Below are 22,051 nucleotides of genomic sequence, written 5' to 3' on the forward strand. Positions count from 1 at the left end.
ACTTCACACTAGGAAGGCTATAATAAGCCAGATAACGACAAGTGTTGGCGAGGATATGAGGAAATCAGAATCTTCACAAATTGCTGGTGGGAATGTAAACAGTACAGCTGCTTTGAAAAACAGCCTGGCAATTCCCCAAAGGTTAAATGTAGAGTTACCAGACGGTTAATTTTATAAGTCAACTTGGCTAGGCTATGGTGACCAACTGCCTAGTCAAACACTAGTCTAGATGTCGCCGTGAAGGTGTTTCGTAGATGCGATTAACATTTATAATCAGCTGACTTTAGGTAAAAGGAGATTATCCTCAATAACGTGGGTGGACCTCATCCAATCAGTTGAAGGCCATAGGAGTAAAATTTAAGGTTTTCTGGAGAAGAGATTCTGCCTCAAGATTGCAACAGAAATCCTGAGTGAGTTTCCAGCCTGCCAGTGAGTTTCCAGACTGTTCTACAGATTTTGGACTACAGACTGCAACTTTAACTCTTGTCTGAATTCCCAGCCTGCTGGCCTGCCTTGGCCGATGTACCATATGACCCAGCAACTCCACTCCTAGGTACATACCGAGAGAAATGAAAGCATACATCCACACAAAAACTTGTACACGAATGTTAACAGTAGCATTATTCATAATAACCAAAAGTAGACACAACCCAAACGTCCATCACTTGATTAGTGGATAAACAAAATGTGGTATATCTGTACAATAAAAAATTTTTTAGCCATAAAAAAAAGGAATGAAGTACTGATACATGCTACTACATGGATGATTCTTGAAAACATTATGCTGAATGAAAGACGCCAGCCATAAAAAGTGTCCCCTTCAAATAGCTAAAACAGAAAAAAAAAAATTCTGTATAGTTTTAGAAGTAATGGGTATGGTTACAAGCAGGCAGGTGACAGCTCCACGATGGAATGAGCTATCTTGGGAGGCAAAGCATCTGTAAGGCTATTGTAGACGTGACTTTGGCACTGGGAGTGGAAGTGAACTCCTGGGAGTGGAAGTGAACTCCACGCATTCTACCTTGATATTTGCTCTGATTCCAATACAGCGTGCTGCAAGCAGAGTTTCTTTCTTTCTTTTTTTTCATGTATAGTATTTTTAAAGGTTTATTTTATACAGCAGTTTCTTATTAGTTATCTATCTGAAACTATTAGTGTATATATGTCAATCCCAACCTCCCAATTCATCCCCCCACTCTCCACCCGCCTGCTTTCCCCCCTTGGTGTCCATACGTTTGTTCTCTATATCTGTGTCTCTATTTCTGCGTTGCAAACCGGTTCATCTGTACCATGTTTCTAGATTTCACATATATGCATTAATATACAATATTTGTTTTTCTCTTTCTGACTTACTTCACTCTGTATGACAGTCTCTAGGTCCATCCATGTCTCTACAAGTGACCCAATTTCATTCCGTTTTATGGCTGAGTAATATTCTATTGTATATATGTACCACATCTTTATCCATTTGTCAGTTGATGGGCATTTAGGTTGCTTCCATGATCTGGCTATTGTAAATAGTGCTGCAATGAACATTGGGGTGCATATGTCTTTTTGAATTATGTTTTTCTCTGGGTATATGCCCTGTAGTGGGATTGCTGGGTCATATGGTAGTTCTATTTTTAGATTTTTAAGGAACCTCTATACTGTTCTCCATAGTGGCTGTATCAATTTACATTCCCACCAACAGTGTTAAGAGGGTTCGCTTTTCTCCACACCCTCTCCAGCATTTGTTGTTTGTAGATTTTCTGATGATGCCCATTCTAACCGGTGTGAGGTGATACCTCATTGTAGTTTTGATTTGCATTTCTCTAATAATTAGTAATGTTGAGCAGCTTTTCATATGCCTCTTGGCCATCTGTATGTCTTCTTTGGAGAAAAGTCTATTTAGGTCTTCTGCCCATTTTTTGATTGGGTTGTTTGTTTATTTACCGTTGAGCTGCATGAGCTGTTATATATTTTGGACATTAATCCTTTGTCTGTTGATTCGTTTGCAAATATTTTCTCCCATTCTAAAGGTTGTCTTTTTGTATTGTTTATAGTTTCCTTTGCTGTGCAAAGCTTTTAAGTTTCATTAGTTCCCATTTGTTTATTTTTGTTTTATTTCCATTACTCTAGGAGGTGGGTCAAAAAAGATCTTGCTGTGATTTATGTCAAAGAGTGTTCTGCCTATGTTCTCCTCTAAGAGTTTTATAGTATCTGGTCTTAAATTAGGTCTTTAATCCATTTGGAGTTTATTTCTGTGTATGGTGTTAGGGAGTATTCTAATTTCATTCTTTTACATGTAGCTGTCCAGTTTTCCCAGCACCACTTATTGAAGAGACTGTCTTTTCTCCATTGTGTATCCTTGCCTCCTTCTCATAGATTAGTTGACCATAGATAAGTGGGTTTATCTCTGGGCTTTCTATCCTGTTCCATTGATCTATATTTCTGTTTTTGTGCCAGTACCATATTTTCTTTTTTTTTTTTTTTCATATTTTCTTGATTACTATAGCTTTGTAGTATAGTCTGAAGTCAGGGAGTCTGATTCCTCCAGCTCTGTATCTTTCCCTCAAGACTGCTTTGGCTATTTGGGGTCTTTTGTGTCTCCATACAAATTTGTTTTTTTCTTTTTTTTTTTTTGCGGTACGCGGGCCTCTCACTGTTGTGGCCTCTCCCGTTGCGGAGCACAGGCTCCGGACGCACAGGCTCAGTGGCCATGGCGCACAGGCCCAGCCACTCCGCAGCATGTGGTATCTTCCCGGACTGGGGCACGAACCTGTGTCCCCTGCATCAGCAGGCAGACTCTCAACCACTGCGCCACCAGGGAAGCCCTCCATACAAATTTTAAGATTTGTTGTTCTAGTTCTGTAAAAAATGCCATTGGTAATTTGATAGGGATTGCATTGAATCTGTAGATTGCTTTGTGTAGTATAGTCATTTTCACAATATTGATTCTTCCAATCCAAGAACATGGTGTATCTCTCCATCTGTTTGTGTCATCTTTGATTTCTTTCATCAGTGTCTTACAGTTTTCTGAGTACAGGTCTTTTACCTCCTTAGGTAGGTTTATTCCTAGGTATTTTGTTCTTTTTGTTGCAATGGTGAATGGGATTGTTTCATTAATTTCTCTTTCTGATCTTTCATTGTTAGTGTATAGGAATACAAGAGATTTCTGTGCATTAATTTTGTATCCTGCAATTTTACCAAATTCATTGATCAGCTCTAGTAGTTTTCTGGTGGCATCTTTAGGATTCTCTATGTATAGTATCATGTCATCTGCAAAGTGACAGCTTGAATTCTTCTTTTCCAATTTGTATTCCTTTTATTTCTTTTTCTTCTCTGATTGCCGTGGCTAGGACTTCCAAAACTATGTTGAATAATAGTGGTGAGAGTGGACATCCTTGTCTTGTTCCTGATCTTAGAGGAAATGCTTTCAGTTTTTCACCATTGAGAATGATATTTGCTGTGGGTTTGTCATATATGGCCTTTATTATGTTGAGGTAGGTTCCCTCTATGTCCACTTTCTGGAGAGTTTTTATCATAAATGGGTGTTGCATTTTGTCAAAAGCTTTTTCTGCATCTGTTGAGATGATCATATGGTTTTTATTCTTCAATCTGTTAATACGGTGTATCACATTGATTGATTTGTGTATACTGAAGAATCCTTGCATCCCTGGGATAAATCCCACTTGATCATGGTATATCATCCTTTTGATGTGTTGCTGGATTCTGTTTGCTAGTACTGTTTTTTTTTTGCGGTACGTGGGCCTCTCACTGTTGTGGCCTCTCCCGTTGCGGAGCACAGGCTCCAGGCATGCAGGCTCAGCGGCCATGGCTCACGGGCCTAGCCGCTCCGCGGCACGTGGGATCTTCCTGGACCAGGGCACGAACCCATGTCCCCTTCATCGGCAGGCCGACTCTCAACCACTGCGCCACTAGGGAAGCCCTGTAATTTTCTTTTTTTGTAGTATCTTTGTCTGGTTTTGGTATCAGGGTGATGGTGGCCTCATAGAATGAGTTTGGGAGAGTTCCTTCCTCTGCAATTTTTTGGAAGAGTTTGAGAAGGATGGCTGTTAGCTCTTCTCTAAATGTTTGATAGAATTCACCTGTGAAGCCATCTGGTCCTGGACTTTTGTTTGCTGGAAGATTTTCAAGCACAGTTGCAATTTCATTACTTGTGATTGGTCTGTTCATAGTTTCTATTTCTTCCTGGTTCACTCTTGGAAGGTTACACCTTTCTACGAATTTGTCCATTTCTTCCAGGTTGTCCATATTATTGGCATAGAGTTGCTTGTAGTAGTCTCTTAGGATGCTCTGTATTTCTGCGGTGTCCGTTGTAACTTCCCCTTTTTCATTTCTAATTTTATTGATTTGAGTCCTCTCCTTTTTCTTGATGACTCTGGCTGAAGGTTTGTCAATTTTGTTTTTCTTCTCAAAGTACCAGCTTTTAGTTTTATTGATCTTTGCTATTGTTTTCTTTGTTTCTATTTCATTTATTTCTGCTCTGATCTTTACGATTTCTTCCCTTGTACTAATTTTGGGTTTTGTTTGTAGTTCTTTCTCTAGTTCTTTAAGGTGTAAGGTTAGATTGTTTATTTAAGATTTTTCTTGCTTCTCGACGTAGGATTGTATTGCTATAAACTTCCCTCTTAGAACTGCTTTTGCTGAATCCCATAGGTTTTGGACTGTCGTGTTTTCATTGTCATTTGTCTCTAGGTATTTTCTGATTTCTTCAGTGATCTCTTGGTTATTTAGTAATGTATTGTTTAGCCTCCATGTGTTTGTGTTTTTTACGTATTTTTCCCTGTAATTTATTTCTAATCTCATAGCGCTGTGATCAGAAAAGATGCTTGATATGATTTCAATTTTCTTAAATTTACTGAGGCTTGATTTGTGACCCAAGATGTGATCTATCTTGGAGAATGTTCCGTGTGCACTTGAGAAGAAAGCGTAATCTGCTGTTTTCGGATGGAATGTCCTATAAATATCAATTAAATCTATCTGGTCTATTGTGTCATTTAAAGCTTTTGTTTCCTTATTAATTTTCTGTTTGGATGATCTGTCCATTGGTGTAAGTGAGGTGTTAAAGTCCTCCACTATTATTGTGTTACTGTCGATTTCCTCTTTTATAGCTGTTAGCATTTGCCCTATGTATTGAGGTGCTCCTACGTTGGGTGCATATATAATTGTTATGTCTTCTTGGATTGACCACTTGATCATTATGGAGTGTCCTTCCTTGTCTCTTGTAACATTCTTTATTTTAAAGTCTATTTTATCTGATATGAATATTGCTACTCAAGCTTTGTTTTGATTTCCATTCGAATGGAATATCTTTTTCCATCCCCTCACTTTCAGTCTGTATGTGTCCCTAGATCTGAAGTGGGTCTCTTGTAGACAGCATATACACGGGTCTTGCTTTTGTATCCATTCAGCCAGCCTGTGTCTTTTGGTTGGAGCATTTAATCCATTCACGTTTAAGGTAGTTATCAATATGTATGTTCCTATTACCATTTTCTTAATTGTTTTGGGTTTGTTTTTATAGGTTCTTTTCTTCTCTTGTGTTTCCCACTTAGAGAAGTTCCTTAGCATTTGTTGTAGAGCTGGTTTGGTGGTGCTGAATTCTCTTAGCTTTTGCTTGTCTGCAAAGCTTTTGCTTTCTCCGAGGATCTCTGAATGAGATCCTTGCTGGGTAGAATAATCTACAATATGGTTGTAGCTTCTTTCCTTTCATCACTTTAAATATATTGTGCCACTCCCTTCTGGCTTGTAAAGTTTCTGCTGAGAAATCAGCTGTTAACCTTATGGGAGTTCCCTTGTACGTTATTTGTCAATTTTCCCTTGCTTTCAGTAATTTTTCTTTGTCTTTAATTTTTGCCAATTTGATTACTATGTGTTTCTCCTTTGGTTTATACTGCCTGGGACTCTCTGCACTTCCTGGATTTGGGTGGCTATTTCCTTTCCCATGTTAGGGAAGTTTTTGACTATAATCTCTTCAAATATTTTCTCGGGTCCTTTCTCTCTCTCTTCGCCTTCTGGGACCCCTATAATGCAAATGTTGTTGCATTTAATGTTGTCCCAGAGGTCTCTTAGGCTGGTCTTCATTTCTTTTCATTCTTTTTTTCTTTATTCTGTTCCCCGCTGTGAATTCCACCATTCTGTCTTCCAGGTCACTTATCTGTTCTTCTGCCTCAGCTATTCTGCTATTGATTCCTTCCAGTGTATTTTTCATTTCAGTTATTGTATTGTTCATCTCTGTTTGTTTGTTCTTTAATTCTTCTAGGTCTTTGTTAAACATTTCTTGCATCTTCTCTATATTTGCCTCCATTCTTTTTCCAAGGTGCTGGATCATCTTCACTATCATTATTCTGAATTCTTTTTCTGGAAGGTTGCCTATCTCCACTTCACTTAGTTGTTTTTCTGGGGTTTTATCTTGTTCCTTCATCTGGTACATAGCCCTCTGCCTTTTCATTTTGTCTTTCTGTGAATGTGGTTTTCATTCCACAGGCTGCAGGATTGTAGCTCTTCTTGCTTCTCTATATATGTGTTTAATTAATTTTGATTCAGTTTTCTGTGGATAATTTTAATTAACACTTGAAGATGAGTTGAGGTATAGCAAATTAAGCCATTCACTTTGATGTTTGGATTTCATGGTTTCCAATCCCTGGAGTGCCTTCAGAGTTGGAGAAGCTGGCCTGCAGTGGCTCTCCTTCTGCGCACCTAGTATTTTTTATTTATTATGTATAAGACCATGCAGTAAAGAATAGTATGTTGACTACCCTTAGAGACAAAGAAATCTTATCTTAAAAAAAATGTAAACATTAATAACATATTTCAGATAATGGGCACAAAAATAATTCAACTGAGATGTCCACCTCTGGCTGTGATAGAGTAACAGTAACTTAACTACTTTCCTATGATAAACAACTGGAAAACTAGACAAATACATATCATTAAAGGATTCCAGACATTGGATTACAGGCAACATAAAAATGTGATCTCTGAGAAAAAGAAAATAAATGACTTAAGTACTATAATTGACCAACTTCTTTTCAGAGGGACATTCTGAACACTGGAGCAGAAAGGGGAATACCAAGCAAGGCAATCAGTTAAGCAGCATTTCTAACTGTAAGTCCATTGATCTCCCATTATACTTCTCACCCAAGGGTTACGACTCTTCTAAGCCACACAATAGAGCTTCCTGTTACAATGTTCCGTATGCTCCCCCTGTGCCAAAGCCCTTCCCATTATCTAAGGATAAGAAAAGTCTGAGTGAGAGGAGGGTGCAGCAGCCAAAGAGAGGAGAGAGATGCAATCAAGGTTTTGGGTACAGGAGAGCAGAGATGCATTCGAGGCCTCAGGTTAACGAGGGCACAGGTGCAGTCAAAGCCTCTGGTTAAAGCATACAAAGATGCAATGACACCTCAGGTGGAAGAGACAGACTTGGGCCATAAGAGTAGCCATTCTAATCGTCAAGTAGAGCAGGCAACCAGGATTAAGCACAGCATATTGGAGGGGAAAAGCCTTTGGGAGAAATAAAATGATAACACCTAGCACTGAAAGACTGCTCTGAGAAAATGTGTAAGTCAGGACTGAGAATTCTGCAATTATTAATGAGGACACTGAACCAAGAAGCAAGTATTTCCAGCCCAGATGGTGGGGGATGGGACTGGCAACGTGGGACACACGTGGCAGGTCCAGCCAGGCCCAACATGATTCTCCTAACAACACCGGTCAAGGGAGAAGACCTGGCACACCAACATCAGGGCCCATTTTGTGCCCTTAAAAGAAAGAGAATGGTGTGTCACAAAAATCCTATTTCCAACCTCACTATTCATCAACAGCACAGAATACATAAATTATGGAACAGTAAAACAAAGTAACACTGGAGTGTTGGTGAAAATTAATCACCAAGTTCTATAGACAGACACTGTATATCTTAAAAGCAGGGAGATTACATTTATTAGAAAAAAAAATACCAGCTCAATCCATGAGTTTATACTGACAGTGACAGGATCAATGGATTCCACATAATGCCACCAGTGTCTGGGGACAAACAGAACCTGAAAACCAAACAAAAAATGGTTAGCACAAGAACAGAACATTTTATTTTCATGTCAGAATCAGATCTTAAATGAAGCTGCTAAGGAAAAAAAACAAACTCAAATGAATTTATACTAAGATTGTAATAGGAAAGGGAAACAAGAAAAAAACCCCACAATCCTTTTATTCCTTTTCTTAAATTAACAAGTTGCATGTTCTACAAAGGATATTACTAGCTTCTCCAGTCTCTACTCTCCTTTATCCTGGACCTTCTCTGTCTGCATCCAAATCTTAGTAAAGGATTCTGAGATTGCAACTTTTCCTCCTTTCCATCACATAATAGTTGTATGAGTTCTGAGAAAGGGCAGAAGTAAACACATAGGACATAGTTTCAGCCTTCTCAAAGTCTAAAATCTAGCCAATGAAAATATATAGAAAAGTGGTAAATCACTTTTTACCACTTATGTAATTTATAAATTATGTAAGTGGTAAATCAGAGGAGGGGACACTGGTGCTAGAGACCTTCAGAGGTGGGAGAAGCAGGCATGCTTCTAGGGAGGTTAGGGGCAACCTGGATGGAGAAAGTGTGATTTGAACCAGGACTAAGAGAGAATGAGGACATGCCAGGACGGAGAAGTGGGCAAGGGAGGTGGGACTGTCGAGGGACAGCAAGTAGGCCAGTCTTACTACTGCAGAAGGAGTGAAGGGGAATAAAGTGGGGGATCAGGTTAGGGCCAGTGGAGGGCCCTGAGTTCAGAATAAAGAATCTGGATTTTATCCTGTAGGCATTTTGAGTTGCTGAGAAGTTCTGAGTAGGGGGATGGTTAAAACAGTGACATTGTGGGAGAGTCTGGGAAGGACAGGAGATTCTTGCAATGGTCCAATTATTAAATTAAATGTTAAGATTTAAATAGGAGGATATAGCAAACAAAAGCAATGGGCAGAATCAAGAAGGACTGTATTTATCCAGAGTCATTACAAGAGTCTGTGGAAGGCTGAGTACAGCAGACGGAGATGATCTGAAGCTTCCGGGCTTCAGATTTAGGAAAATGGTGGCACCTGCTATGGACAAGGTGGAGATGGGAAGAGACCTCCTTTTAAGAGAACTAAAGTGAAGTGAAGTGGACTAAAAACGTCCACTTCAGCCACTGGGTTTAGTCATTAGGAGGTCATTAATGTCCTATCATAGAGTATACTTTCAAGTCAAGTGGTAAGAGAGAGAGCCAGTTTATGGTGGATTCAGGAAACAGCATGATGTAAGGAAGACTGATACAATAGACAGAAATACTCATTCAAATTTGGCTATTAAAATAGAAGAAAAAAAGAATTAGCAGCCACTTCACACCCACTAGAATGGCTATAGTTGTAGTAATATAATAATAATAAAGGAAAATAACAAGTGTTGGTGAGGATGTGAAGATAGAACCCTCATAGATTGCTGGTGGGAATGTAAAATGGTGCAGCTGCTGTGGAAAACAGTTTGGCAATTTCCCCAAAAGTTAAAAAACACAGAGTTATCATATGACTCAGCAATTCCACCCTTACGTGTATACCCAAGAGAACTGAAAATATATGCTCATACAAAAACTTGTACTCAAATGTTTATAACAACATTATTCATAATAACCAAAAGGTGGAAACAACCCAAGTATCTATCAGCTGTTTAATGGGTAAATAAAATGTATATCCACATAATGGAATATATTCAGCCATAAAAAAGAATGAAGTGCTGATAACATTCTACAGCCTGGATGAACCTTGAGGATAATTATGCGACGTGAAAAAAGCCGGACGTGGAAGTCCACAGACTGCACAACTGCACTTATGTGAAATGTCCAGAATAGGTAAATCTATACAGAAAGAAAACAGAAAAGTGGTTGTCAAGGGCTGGGGGGGATAGGTGAATGGGGAATGACTGCTGATGGGTTGAGGAAACTTAGTGAAATTGTTTGAGCTAGAGCACTCGAGTGTAAAGGAAGCAGGAAGAGCCAGTGAGAAGGGAGCAAAAGAAGGAACACAGGCAGGTCAGAGGGATAATTAAAGGAATAAAGTCTCCTTAAGAGACTAAGAGGGCCTCCCTGGTGGCGTAGTGGTTGAGAGTCCGCCTGCCGATGCAGGGGACACAGGTTCGTGCCCCGGTTCGGGAGGATTCCACATGCCGTGGAGCGGCTGGGCCCGTGAGCCATGGCCGCTGAGCCTGCGCGTCCGGAGCCTGTGCTCCGCAACGGGAGAGGCCACAACGGTGAGAGGCCCGCGTACCGCAAAAAAAAAAAAAAAAAAAAAAAAAAAAGAGACTAAGAAAACCTTGCAAATGTTACTAAAATATCAGACAGCAAATGCCAGTGTTGTAAAGGTGCTATTCCCCACTGGTTAGCAGCACTAAGTACTAAACCTTTGGAAATGTTTCAGAGACAGTCTATTACAAAAGTAACATCCATTCTTGCTTAAAAGCAAATCATTCTCAACAAATATTATATGGTATCACTTATATGTGGAATCTAAAACATGATACAAATGAATCTATATACAGAACAGAAACAGACTCACAGACATAGAAAACAAACTTACAATTATCATGTTTGGTTATGCGGAAAGGGGTAACTTAGGAGTGGGGGATTAACAGACACAGAGTACTATACATAAAATAGATAAGCAACAAGGATTTACGATATAGCACAGGGAACTATATTCAATATCTCGCAATAAATTATAATGGAAAATAATCTGAAAAAATATATATAATTGAATCACTTTGCTGTACACCAAAAACTAACACAATATTGTAAATCAACTATACTTCAATTAAAACAAACAAACAAAAAACCCTAAATCGTTCTTAGTTCATTCTGCCTTTGTTGGCCCACTAACTGGATGCATTCGAACCTGTGTTTGTGTGTCTGGATTTTATCGTGGTTGAACAGATATTAATTGTGAATAAATGTTCCAGAAATGTTCAAGTACTCATGCCTTGACACCTTCTCTTAACCTGAATAAAAATAACTGAGTTTTTGGATCTTCCTCCACAGGCCATTCTCCTCTTCACCAGCAGGAGGAGCTGTGTTCCCTCCTCCCATCTCCCTCCCAGGACCTGTGAAGCAGGGATTGTGTGTGAAGCCTATAGCTGGGGAAGCTACCTTCCAATAGCAGAGCAGCAGGGAAGGAACCATTGTCATTTGTATTGATAGGGAGGCACGTGGCATAAAGACTTGAAAGAAGTTATAGCTGGGGTGTCCACTGACAGGTCACCAATGTTTTAAAGCTCCCATTACCTGTCCGGGGCTCAGGGTAACCATATGTCTTCGAGCCTTCCAAAATTGAGGAAAACGTTTTAAATCAGGATTGACAACATTGATTTTACTGAACACGCTAGATTCCTCATAAGGGATTCTAGTTGGATAAAGGAAAGGAGTATCTTCAGGAGGAAAGAGATGCCATCTTTTCCTAGTTAAAAAAATAAGATACAAGTTAGTACTCTAAACTTGAGACAAAACATGTAAGAAGGCAGCAGCTAAGTGCTCAATTTCACTCATTTTCATTCAATCCATAAAGGAATACAGGAACTGCAGGGGTCACCTGGCCCATCTCTCACTCAGGGCTGGGATCTCCTCTGCAGACACCTGGTAAAGGAAGGGCAGCAACTAGTGGGTATCTCATGATGCCCTGAGCAGCCTCTTTGCAGGGACAGAAGCTCCTTTGTAAGATCATTCTTTATTATCTCAAATCAAAGTCAGCCTCCTCATAAACTGTTTCCATCCCTGAGTCTAGAGCTCCCCAGAATAATCTCTACCCTTTGAAATCTCTGGATTCCTCTCTTATGCAGAGCAACCATTCATCCAGAGTAACTACCCACCAAATCGTTTCCAGACTTCTCCCTATTGGGGTTGCAAATTCCTTAACCTAAACATTTGTTAAGTTGACCCATTAAGGAAGAGAAATGCACGAATGATGCCACACAACTAAAAAGTAGTATAATATAGGAATTTTCAAAAAGAAAACTGTAAAATGTTTCAGTCACTTTAAAATTTTTTGAAAACTGGAAGTGATAAACCTTAACTCACGAAACACTAGACACACCAACACTTTGAGCCAACAGAGCGAGGACATCTGAAGCAAAGGAGGGAGAAGTGTGAAAAAGGAAGAGACACAGACAGACAGAAATATACAGATGGGGAAGCAAAGAGAGAGGGAAAAGAACCTAGTTCTGAGACAAGCCCTAAAGCCCTCTAGTGACCCCTGACAGTTACAGAGGGGCTATCATGTCTTTTCAAAACATGTCCTTTCAAAAGAGCTGACTGCTCTTCTCAAACTAGGAAATACAAAGTCTTATTTTGCCTTAAAGATGATAAAGCTGCTCCCTCCCACTAGACCTATGACTATGACTAGTTTGGGAGAATTTTTGGCATTTAGGATGTTCAGAACGTTAGAGCTGGAAGGACCCTTAAGAGATCATCAGTCTAATCTTACATTCAAAGAAGTGGAAGAGGGAGTCAGGGTTTGCTCAGTGTCATTCACTGGGCTTGTGTTAGTGGTGGACCCAGTACTAGGTCACAGATCTCCAGACCCCTGCACTATAGCTGTGTTTCCCAAAGGAACAGCCATGATGATAACCATCCCATACAATTTGCTTTGCTAAGTTTAAAATGTAATATATTTGCATCCTTGTGTTCTTAATCATAAAAGGTAGTCAATCATCATGTCATCCCTGGCTCAAAAACCTCTTGGTTCTGATGCTGAAAGAACAGAGAATAAGCAGTATTTGCCTGGGCATTAAGACCCTCAGGCTCCACCCTGCCTTTCCTACTAATCCTCTGTCTCTAATGCACAACTTACACGGACAACTCACTGGGGCCTCTATATACCCCACGCTTTCCTGGGGCTCTGCTCATGCTGGTCCCTTTGCTCCTCCCACCTGTGTCTTTTGAACATTCACCCACCCTTTGAAACCCATCCCAAATGGCAACTCCCCTCTGAAATCTTCCCTAATCTTTCCAACAGGAACATTTTCTCTTCTCCTTTTCAGTTGCATGGCTCTATGAAACCTTCCTCAAGGGCATGTTCATTCTGCCTAGATATATCACAGCAATCCATGGGCTTCCCTGCACTCTAACTGTACATACACTCTCTTAGGGCAGAGAGGTGTCTTACTTGTTCACCTCTGTTCCTACTGTAACACATGGTATCTGCACGGCAGGATACTCAATAAATATTTCCTGAATAGTTAGTTATTTTATTACTCCAGAGCTATATGAGGCCAGAAAATATGGTCTACGACAAAGTTAAAGTAAAGCTATATTAATTTTATATCACAGAAAGAACCACGTATTTTTTGGTAATGTTTTCCCAACTGAATTTCTTTGGCTTATTTCTCCACTCAGAACACACGGAAAGCAGCTACTTAAAATGATGCCCTCTCTAACGAAGTTTAAGGTTCAGACTATTAACTCTATAAGGGCAGGGACCAGGCACACTTGATTCACTGCTGTAACCATAGTGCATTAATAATGTACCCAGACGTTCTAGGCTGCTTAATAAAGACCTGAGGAATCCAGGAGGAACTATCTCATACAGTTTTATAGTTTTCAAAGTATTTCACACGTGGGGGGAGCAGTTCAAAGACGGTAGCAGAGGAAGACCCTGAACTTACCTCCTCCCACAGACACAAAAAATACACATGTGCATATAGACCAGTTCCCTCTGAAAAGAACCTGAGAACTAGCTGAACACGTGCTCCACAATGAAGAATAAAAAGGACTAACTACATCGAGATGAGCAGGAGAGGCAGAGAGACGCTCCCGCCAAAAGCCCCAGCCCCCGCGCGGTGGCACACAACAGGAAGGGACCTCACCAGACAAGGCTTCTCCCGGGAAGTTAGGGGCTGGCACCCCACATCAGGAGCCCCGGCCCCTGGGATCTATACCACAGAGATGAGCCCCCGTAACAGCTGGCTTAGGAAACGAACAGGACAGGTGTCCAAGTGTCCCCAAGTGCTACATGAAACTGAGACTCCCCTCGTAAAGGGTTCACGTATATCTCACTTGCCCCAAACCCTAGCAAAATAACAGCAGTTTGAAAAGTGTTGAGACTACACGTGAAGGAAAGTCATTTAGAATCTGACAGTATCCACCGAAGGGGTGGGAAATGATGGAAATGCTCCCCCAGGATGGAAGCACTGGCAGACGCCATTGTTGTGCTCCTCACCTAACCTGCGGGCACAGGTGGGCAAGCTCGGATGCAGGGGCGAGCAACTGTGGCTCCACCCTGCCACAATGCTGAAGCCAGAGAGCTCCAGTGACCAGAGCACTTCCCCAGCCCTGGAGCTGGCAGGTGGGCACAAACGGTCCCGGCATTCTCCTGCTCCCTAGCTAAAGTCTGTGAGTGTGGGAGGCTGCAACACAGCCCTGGCCCCCGGCTGGGGCTGGTGCACATGAGCAGTCACAGCGTTCTCCTGCTCCTGAAAAGCCAGCACGCGTGCACGGACGAGGCAATCTCATGCCGCACCGCTGAAGCCTGCGGGCACGAGCCGTCATCGTTCTCCCACTGCTCTCCTAAAACAAGAGAGCAAGTCCCACCCCCTACACTCTACAGCTACTAACGCAGACTCGTACGTTATAGAGCTAAGCAGACAACTGTCTGGCTGAACAGGGAGTGTACTCCTAGAGTTCTAGGATCAGCTTGCTGACAGTAATCCTGACCGTGGCTGAGAGACACAACACAGACACCACCGTCTATATTGTTCCCCTTATCTCACAAAGGAGGAGACTGAACCAGAGGTTAAGAGATCTGCCCCGGTCATGAGGCAGGCTGACAGGATGGAGCAGGGAGTCCTGCCCTCTACCCGACACCCATTCCTCTTCCTGTGCAACACACAAAGACACACACACACACACACACACACACTCTCTCTCTCTCTCTCTCTCTCCCCCTCTCTCTCCCTCTCCCTCACGCATGTGCATGCACATGTACATTACCTTCCTTGTACCTGGAATACTAGGTTGCAACCATAGGTGTCCAGATGACAGGGTGTATGGGCCCCCATGGAGCCGATCCACAATGTACTTTCCTGTCCATTTCTTCCAGGAAACCCAAAGTCAGACCACATCACATCCTGTTTTGAAAATAAAGTCACAGTCCATCAAGAACCATCTGTTGTATAGGAGTGTTACACATTTTCACTTACACATCTGGTTTTGGGCACTTGGAACACTCTCCTACAGAAATTGCTATAGATGGAAGGGGTCAGGTTTCCAGAGCAATTCAAGAAGTCTTTTTAACCAATAACATATCTGAATAACCCCAATAATAGTAGTTATTCAACAAATATTTACTGTCTGCCTATAACATGCCTGGCACTCTTCTAGAGCATGTGATGAATCAATGCACAAAATAGACAAAAACGCCCACCCAAATGAAGCTTACATTTCAGAGGTTGGAGACTGACAATAAACACTAGACACAGTTATGCAGATATATGGGGGAAGTGGCTCAGGCAGCAGGAACAGTGACTGCAATGGAAATAGTATTTTTTTAAATCTCTGAAGCTTAACTCAGGAATCCAAAAAGGCACATTCCCTCTAAGCAGTGCAGATATTTTGAGGCCTAAGTAATGTACTAACTTTTTGCACTTTCAAAGACCACATGAAAGAAGGCTTCTCCTAGGTTAGTGGAGTTATTTAAAATTATAGATGCTGGAGCATCTATAGTAGTTCATACCTACTAAACTGGAGTCTCCAGGTGGGGGAGACACAGCATATCTTTTGAAATACTTTTGCTATGCTCCTCAAGGTCATTAACTCTTTAAGTGTAAAGAACTTGAAAAAGAGACAGCACAGTGCTTTCAACTTGGCACTCCTTATGTCTAGTTCTGTGGACAGATCCTACCCAAGTCAACTACTGATCCATTAAATACCATCTGGTCCAGTAGTTCTCAAACCAGGCTCCCTGGCATCCCCTTAGGGCACTGGGGATAGCAGCAAAGGCTCTTTCTTTCAGCAAACTGCTCTGCTTGATTTTATTTAGGTTTGAAGAAAGGGTGTTCCTGCTTTTAAATAAAAGTTAGAAAACTATGAACGTAGTTTGACATAAACTCAAATCCATGGAACTTAAGATATGTATAAGCTGAAAAAGAAAAAGAACACACTAGTGAACCAGGCAGGAAAGTTTTGCTTTATTTTTTATTTTATGTGTTTTGAATCATGAATTTTTCCTTTTGAATTTTAAAAAACAAAACAAAAGCACCTCTATGTGCAGAACATGGTCCTAAATGCTGACACTACTCAATATCTTCAAACTATTCTCTTTTTGGAGGCAAAGCATTAACACTACTCAAAGAGAAAGAGGATTTTGGAGAGACATTTTTAATGGATGGTTTTAAGGAAGACTAGAAAAAGCTTGTTCATTTTTGTTTTGAGTGGTAAAAATAGAATATGCGCATATAACTAATATCTGTTATAAAAAGGGGAGTTTTTGCAAGGTCAGCACTATTGTAAATGCATATGGCTCAAATGCAGCAGCTCCAGGGCGTGGCAAAAATCACGTCCCCTCTGGATATAGCCCATATGCTCCATGAAGGGAGCTTACCTCTGTTTTCCCAGTGCCTAATATAATACCTGGCTCAGGTTAAGTGCTTAAAACCTTGGCTGCTTGGGAGGGAAAGAAGAATCTGTTGGCTTATTATGGGTAAATGGTTCAGATCAAGAACATTTCTGAGCATCTGTTACATACCTGGCATGATGCTGAATGTTTGGAATATGAAAATTAATACAACACAGGCCCTCCCTTCAAATCTCATAATGGAAGATAGTCCCATAAATGGACCCTTCCGATATAATGCAGAAAGTGCTCTCACAGCAGTGAGCAGAGAGTGCTCTATGATCACAGAAGAAGGGCTCCCAGTCCAAGCAGGGAGCTTAGGGAGGCTTCCCATGAACCTGGTCCTTGTTGAACAATTCACCACACCTCAGTTTGGAATTTAACTAAAGGTAGATGAAAGACACGCAATATAAAAACAAAAAATGGGGATCTGTCTTACCTAAGAAGAGGCTGGTTTAAGTGACTCTTAATCTTCTTACAGATACACCCCTTTGGGAGTCAAATGAATGCTGATATCCCTCTCCTCAGAGAAATGAACGCACACGCACACGTGAGCGCGCGCGCACACACACACACACACACACACACACACACATACATACACACACACAGTTTCACATACACTTTGAGGGAGTCGGTGGACCAACCCCAGGTGAGAAACTGTTCTAGAGCACTACTTCAGAAAGACTCACAGAAGGAAAGTTTTTCTGCTAGGTCGGGGGGTGACTATATGAAAAACTGACGTGAGGCTTCCCTGACCTCTTACCTAACACAGTAATGACTAAAAAAGGAAAAATTATTTTGGAATGATTAGATCAGGGTGACCTAAACTTCAGCTGCAAACTGGCTGAGAAAACCAGAGGGTGAAGGGTTTGGGGGCAAGTGGCAGAGAGAAAGTCAAAGTAAATTTGTCAGAAAATAGATAGCACCGAGTGTTACCTATTTTGGCTTTCTTTCCCCACAGGCTCTTGAGAGTTGGGATTTCTTGCCAATTGAGTTCAGCTATTTACAGGTAGTCAAATCTCTGAAATGAGTGCAGGCCCAGGAGGAATCTGCGTTGGGTCTTGCTAGAAACAAGTGACCCTGTTAGGCAGCCACATCGGTGAAACTAACACAGGTGACTGGCGGGGTGATCCATCCTGGAGTCTATTCCCACATCCACTTCAAAAGTTGAAAAAGTCTTTAGAAATCGTCTCTATCCATGGAATTCTATTCTACATCATCCCTGAAAAGAGCAAGCGTCTGGTTGATTGCTTACTACAAAATCAATATTTGCTTTCTTGTAACTTCCAGAAGAAGGTCCTAGATTTGTTTTCCACAAACAACAGGTTTATGTTCTCTTCTGCCAAAAACTGTTGTCTTTAAATTATCTGAAAAATGGTCATGTCTTCTCTTATCATTTTTTTCAAATATCTAGACTCAGTAGCATTAAATATTCCTTCCAGTTTCTCTCCTCTTGACTACCTTTGTCAACAGCCCTCTTAAAGCCTGGCTCTCAGAATGAACGCCAGACACAGCCTATGTAGTTCCTTGCGTATGGGTCTCAACATTCCATGATCTGGACATTACACTATTAATACACTGTCAGACAGTGCTTTTTTTTTTTTTAAAAAAAAGCAGCTGAATTATACCATGGCTAATCTAGGCTTAACTGCCTTTTTCTTATGAACTGTTGCCTAGCCATATCTCTTCATCCTTGATGTTACAGAGTTTAGGAGAAGGCCACGGGACCCTACTTTTATCCCTCTTAAATTGAATGTTAAGTTTCTGCCTGGTGCTTTGCAATGTTTAAATGAACCTACATACATGACTCCTAAACCTTCATCTCCAGTCCTAGCTTCTCTTCTATTTACGACTAAATCTATATTTTCAACTGCTAAACATATATTTTCAGCTGCTAACTATCAGGTTATTGAATCCATATGGTGGGACAGGCCCTGATACTAACGTTTTCTTTGTATCATCTCATTTAATCCTTATGAGATTGAAGGTAGTTATAGCTACTGTACAGGTGTGGAAACTGAGGGACAGTTCTGTCCTTTTGTTAAAAAACATGGCGACATTTTTGGTTGTCATAATAAATAGGAGGGGGGTGCCTTGGTATTCAGTGGATGGGGGTCAGGGATCCAGCTCAACAAAACAACAGAAGTTTTGTATCTTGCACAATTTTCATAACACTGAAAAATCTGATTTTAGTTACCTGAGATTAGAGCTCTGACTCTTTTTTTTTTTTTCCTGCGGTATGCGGGCCTCTCCCGTTGCGGAGCACAGGCTCCGGATGCGCAGGCTCAGCGGCCATGGGATCTTCCCGGACTGGGGCACGAACCCGTGTCCCCTGCATCGGCAGGCGGACTCTCAACCACTGCACCACCAGGCAAGCCCCAGAGCTCTGACTCTTAATTTCATATATCCTCAAAGGACTTTTGCACGGTTTTAACACATACTGAATTTTCTAGAAACACAATTACTAAGTAAGTCGAGGGAGGACTGTACTTTGTGTTCCTGCAGCTTCATCAAAAGTTGTTCACCGTTTTGAAAAATTAAGTCACCAGCAGCATTGAAACTCATTTGATATTTGATTTAGCAATGTATACACCAATATCAGTCTGTGCTTATACTGTCTCATCAGGGTGACTCTGTGTATAGATACAAACATACTCATTTAGCCTTATTTCAAAATGTTAAATATAAAATATTGGAAATATTCTATGGAATTTTATCTTAACTCTTCAAAACTGAACCTTTTCCTTGTAGGTAGGTACAAGCATCTGATTAATTCATTATGTCTTCTAGTATAGAGATGCTTGAATATTTACACATTAAATCACATACTTCTGCTTAAATTCTCCTATATTTTATAGCTGGGGTAGTTTAATAGTTTTTAAAAATTATTTGTGGAAGTAATTGTATCACCTGCAAACTGCATTTCAGAACAGTAAAGGGGTTGCAGGTTCTGGTATGAGACTATTGCTACATTACCTCTCTACTGCTCTCCCAGCATGGGCTACACACCTCCCTGCCTTTGCTTCTGCTGTTCCCTCTGCCTGGCTGGTCTCCTCGCTGCCCTTCCCACACCCCAATTCACATTTCTCTTTCAAGACCCAATGTAAGTTTCATGTCCTTGAACCCTTCCACACTCCCCACCACAACCCCTTCCTCCCCTGCCGCATGCAACCTGGTCATTCTCTCTTTTGGTCTCTCTCTCCCAAAGAACTTTGATTCTTTGCCTGTCTGACCCATTCTCCTCAAAGCAGCAAAGAGTGATCTTAAAATATTAAGTCCTGTCCCCCCTTTGCTCTGCACTTAGAATTAGATCCAAATGCCCTCTATCATGGGCCTGTATGACCAGGCCCCTCTCACCTCTCTGACACCTCTAATCCTCTCAGTCTCACTGGCCAGGCATCAATCACAATGGCTTTCTCTCTTTTTTTCCAAAAAGGCAAAGTCTTCTCACATTCAAGGGCTTTGAACTCTGCTTAGAAAGCTCTTGACCCTCCATTCACTTGGCTAGCTTCTCATTTTTTAGGAATCAGGATAAATATCACCTCCTCAGAGAAGGCTTCCCAACTTACCCTTTTAGAAGTCCCTCTGCTGTACTGATTTTGGCCCATTTTTGTTTACTTCATAACAGTTAGGACAATCGGTTAGACTCACTTGTCTGATTTCACTATAGAATATGAGCTCCCTGAGGAGAGGAGACCAAGGCTGTGACTCTCTAGCCCTAGCACAGTAGTTGAAAAACAGGCGTTTGTAGAGTGAATATACAATCATGCACATTTTACAGTTATTTTCTGTCTTTTGAACATATATTCACCTCACAGACCCCAGCAACTGGCAGAGTCCACAGCACACAACAGAGCTTGAATCTAGTTTCTGCATTCATCTACTCTCAGCTTTGGCTTCATGTTTTTTAATCAGCTGGAAGACTTATTACTCTGCTTCGCCTTTGGAATTTTTTTCTTGGGAAAATACAGGTCTGGTGGGTATGGTCCTGGAGCTCCTTGGTCATCCCAGGCCCGTGCCCAAGTCTAAACAATTCTCCCAACACACAGTGGCTGACAACAGCCACCTGCGACAACCTCACAGAGAACTCAGCGAGCTCCCCCAGGGTCTGCAACATCAGAGGAGGCGCATCCCAGACCACAGCGTGCATCAAGGTTGGGCCTGGTTTCTGGAATAAATGGACTATCCATTCAAAATCATTATATGTTGGCTTTGGAGGTCCACTTAATCACACACCTGGACTTGACTATGTTGTTATGTCTTCTAGCGTAGTTATTGAGCATTAACACATCAAAATATATGTTATTATAAATTACTTCCTCGAAAATTCTCCTTTATATTATGGGTAAGGTATTTTAACAATTTAAAAGAATTACATGTGTAGGTAATCGTATTATCTACAAACTGTTTAAAGGGAGTGCAAGATCTGGGAGAGTTGAGAATCACTGCTATAGCACAACTATTAGAAACAAAAACTACTGACTGATAATATATGTGATATGCTAATAGGGGATGGAGCCTCAAAAAGTGTAAGGCATAAACATCTCTATTATCAAGAACTCTAAAATCCAGTTGAAGACACCAACTTGAAATAACAACATAAGCAAATCAATTACCCCCTCCCTAATATGCCAGAAGGCAATTCTATCATGATCACACAACTGTACAATAAATTAAGAGGTCAAGAATGCTTGATATTTGCTTTTGTCTTTCTCTGTCTTGATCCCTCAATAAGTACTAATGCATTAGTACTTAATCGAGAGAGATGAACTTTGTGCTTTTCCCTTCCTCTCTTCAGTGAGACGTATAGCAGATTGCTAACCTATCAACTTAACCACTAAATAAAATGACCATCAATCATCCTGCCCCAGGGATCTGGCCACAGGGGCCCCCCCTTGAAACTGCCAGCCCTATGGCTGCCTAAGAAATCCCTCTGGCTTCAAAATCCTCTCTCCCCAGCTGACAAGGGCATTCTTACCTATGCACTAAGGATGGCTGTACAGACTCATTCTGGGAACCCTCCCTTTAATGCTGCAATTCTCTCTGGTCCCTATACTTGCTGCCTGCAGAGGCCCTGGAATAACTGTACTTTTTGTAGAAATTGTAAATCTTCCTTCAATTTTTCATGTCCTTCCATGAACAGAGTGCGCCATAAACTGCCTACTTTTCTTAATATCTCATTCCCAACTTTATTCAGACAGATAACGTGCCCAGCTAAGAGACATCTGTTTTCTAGCCTGCCTTGCAGTTCAGTGGGGCCATGAAACTAAATTCTAACCATTAAGCAAAAGTTGTTGGATGGGACTTCTGGGACAGTTCCTTAAAAGAGAGGCAGAGAGCCGGGAGTACACGTTTGTCCTTCCTTCCTCCTTTCTGAAATACAGTGTGATGGCTCTCTTGGAATACAAGATGGCTTTGAGGATGAAAGCCACATGCT

The 22,051-nt window shown here is 41.2% G+C and overlaps 1 protein-coding gene across 2 annotated transcripts in view; it reads right to left on the reverse strand.

Moving 5' to 3' along the window:
- The window catches only part of HSPBAP1 (HSPB1 associated protein 1), a 53,730-nt gene that overhangs the window by 2,613 nt on the left and 29,066 nt on the right, over nucleotides 1–22,051 (reverse strand). The window contains exons 4-6 of one of the 2 annotated variants that reach the window (XM_060010762.1): nucleotides 14,991–15,127; nucleotides 11,292–11,463; nucleotides 7,959–8,042 (exon numbers count right to left, since the gene is read on the reverse strand). In XM_060010762.1, the coding sequence (XP_059866745.1) occupies nucleotides 7,959–8,042; nucleotides 11,292–11,463; nucleotides 14,991–15,127 (393 nt within the window). The remainder of the gene's footprint in view (nucleotides 1–7,958; nucleotides 8,043–11,291; nucleotides 11,464–14,990; nucleotides 15,128–22,051) is intronic. The other variant, XM_060010763.1, reaches the window with a different exon arrangement.

The sequence above is a fragment of the Delphinus delphis genome, chromosome 4, assembly GCF_949987515.2.
Source record: "Delphinus delphis chromosome 4, mDelDel1.2, whole genome shotgun sequence".
Classification (NCBI taxonomy): domain Eukaryota; kingdom Metazoa; phylum Chordata; class Mammalia; order Artiodactyla; family Delphinidae; genus Delphinus; species Delphinus delphis.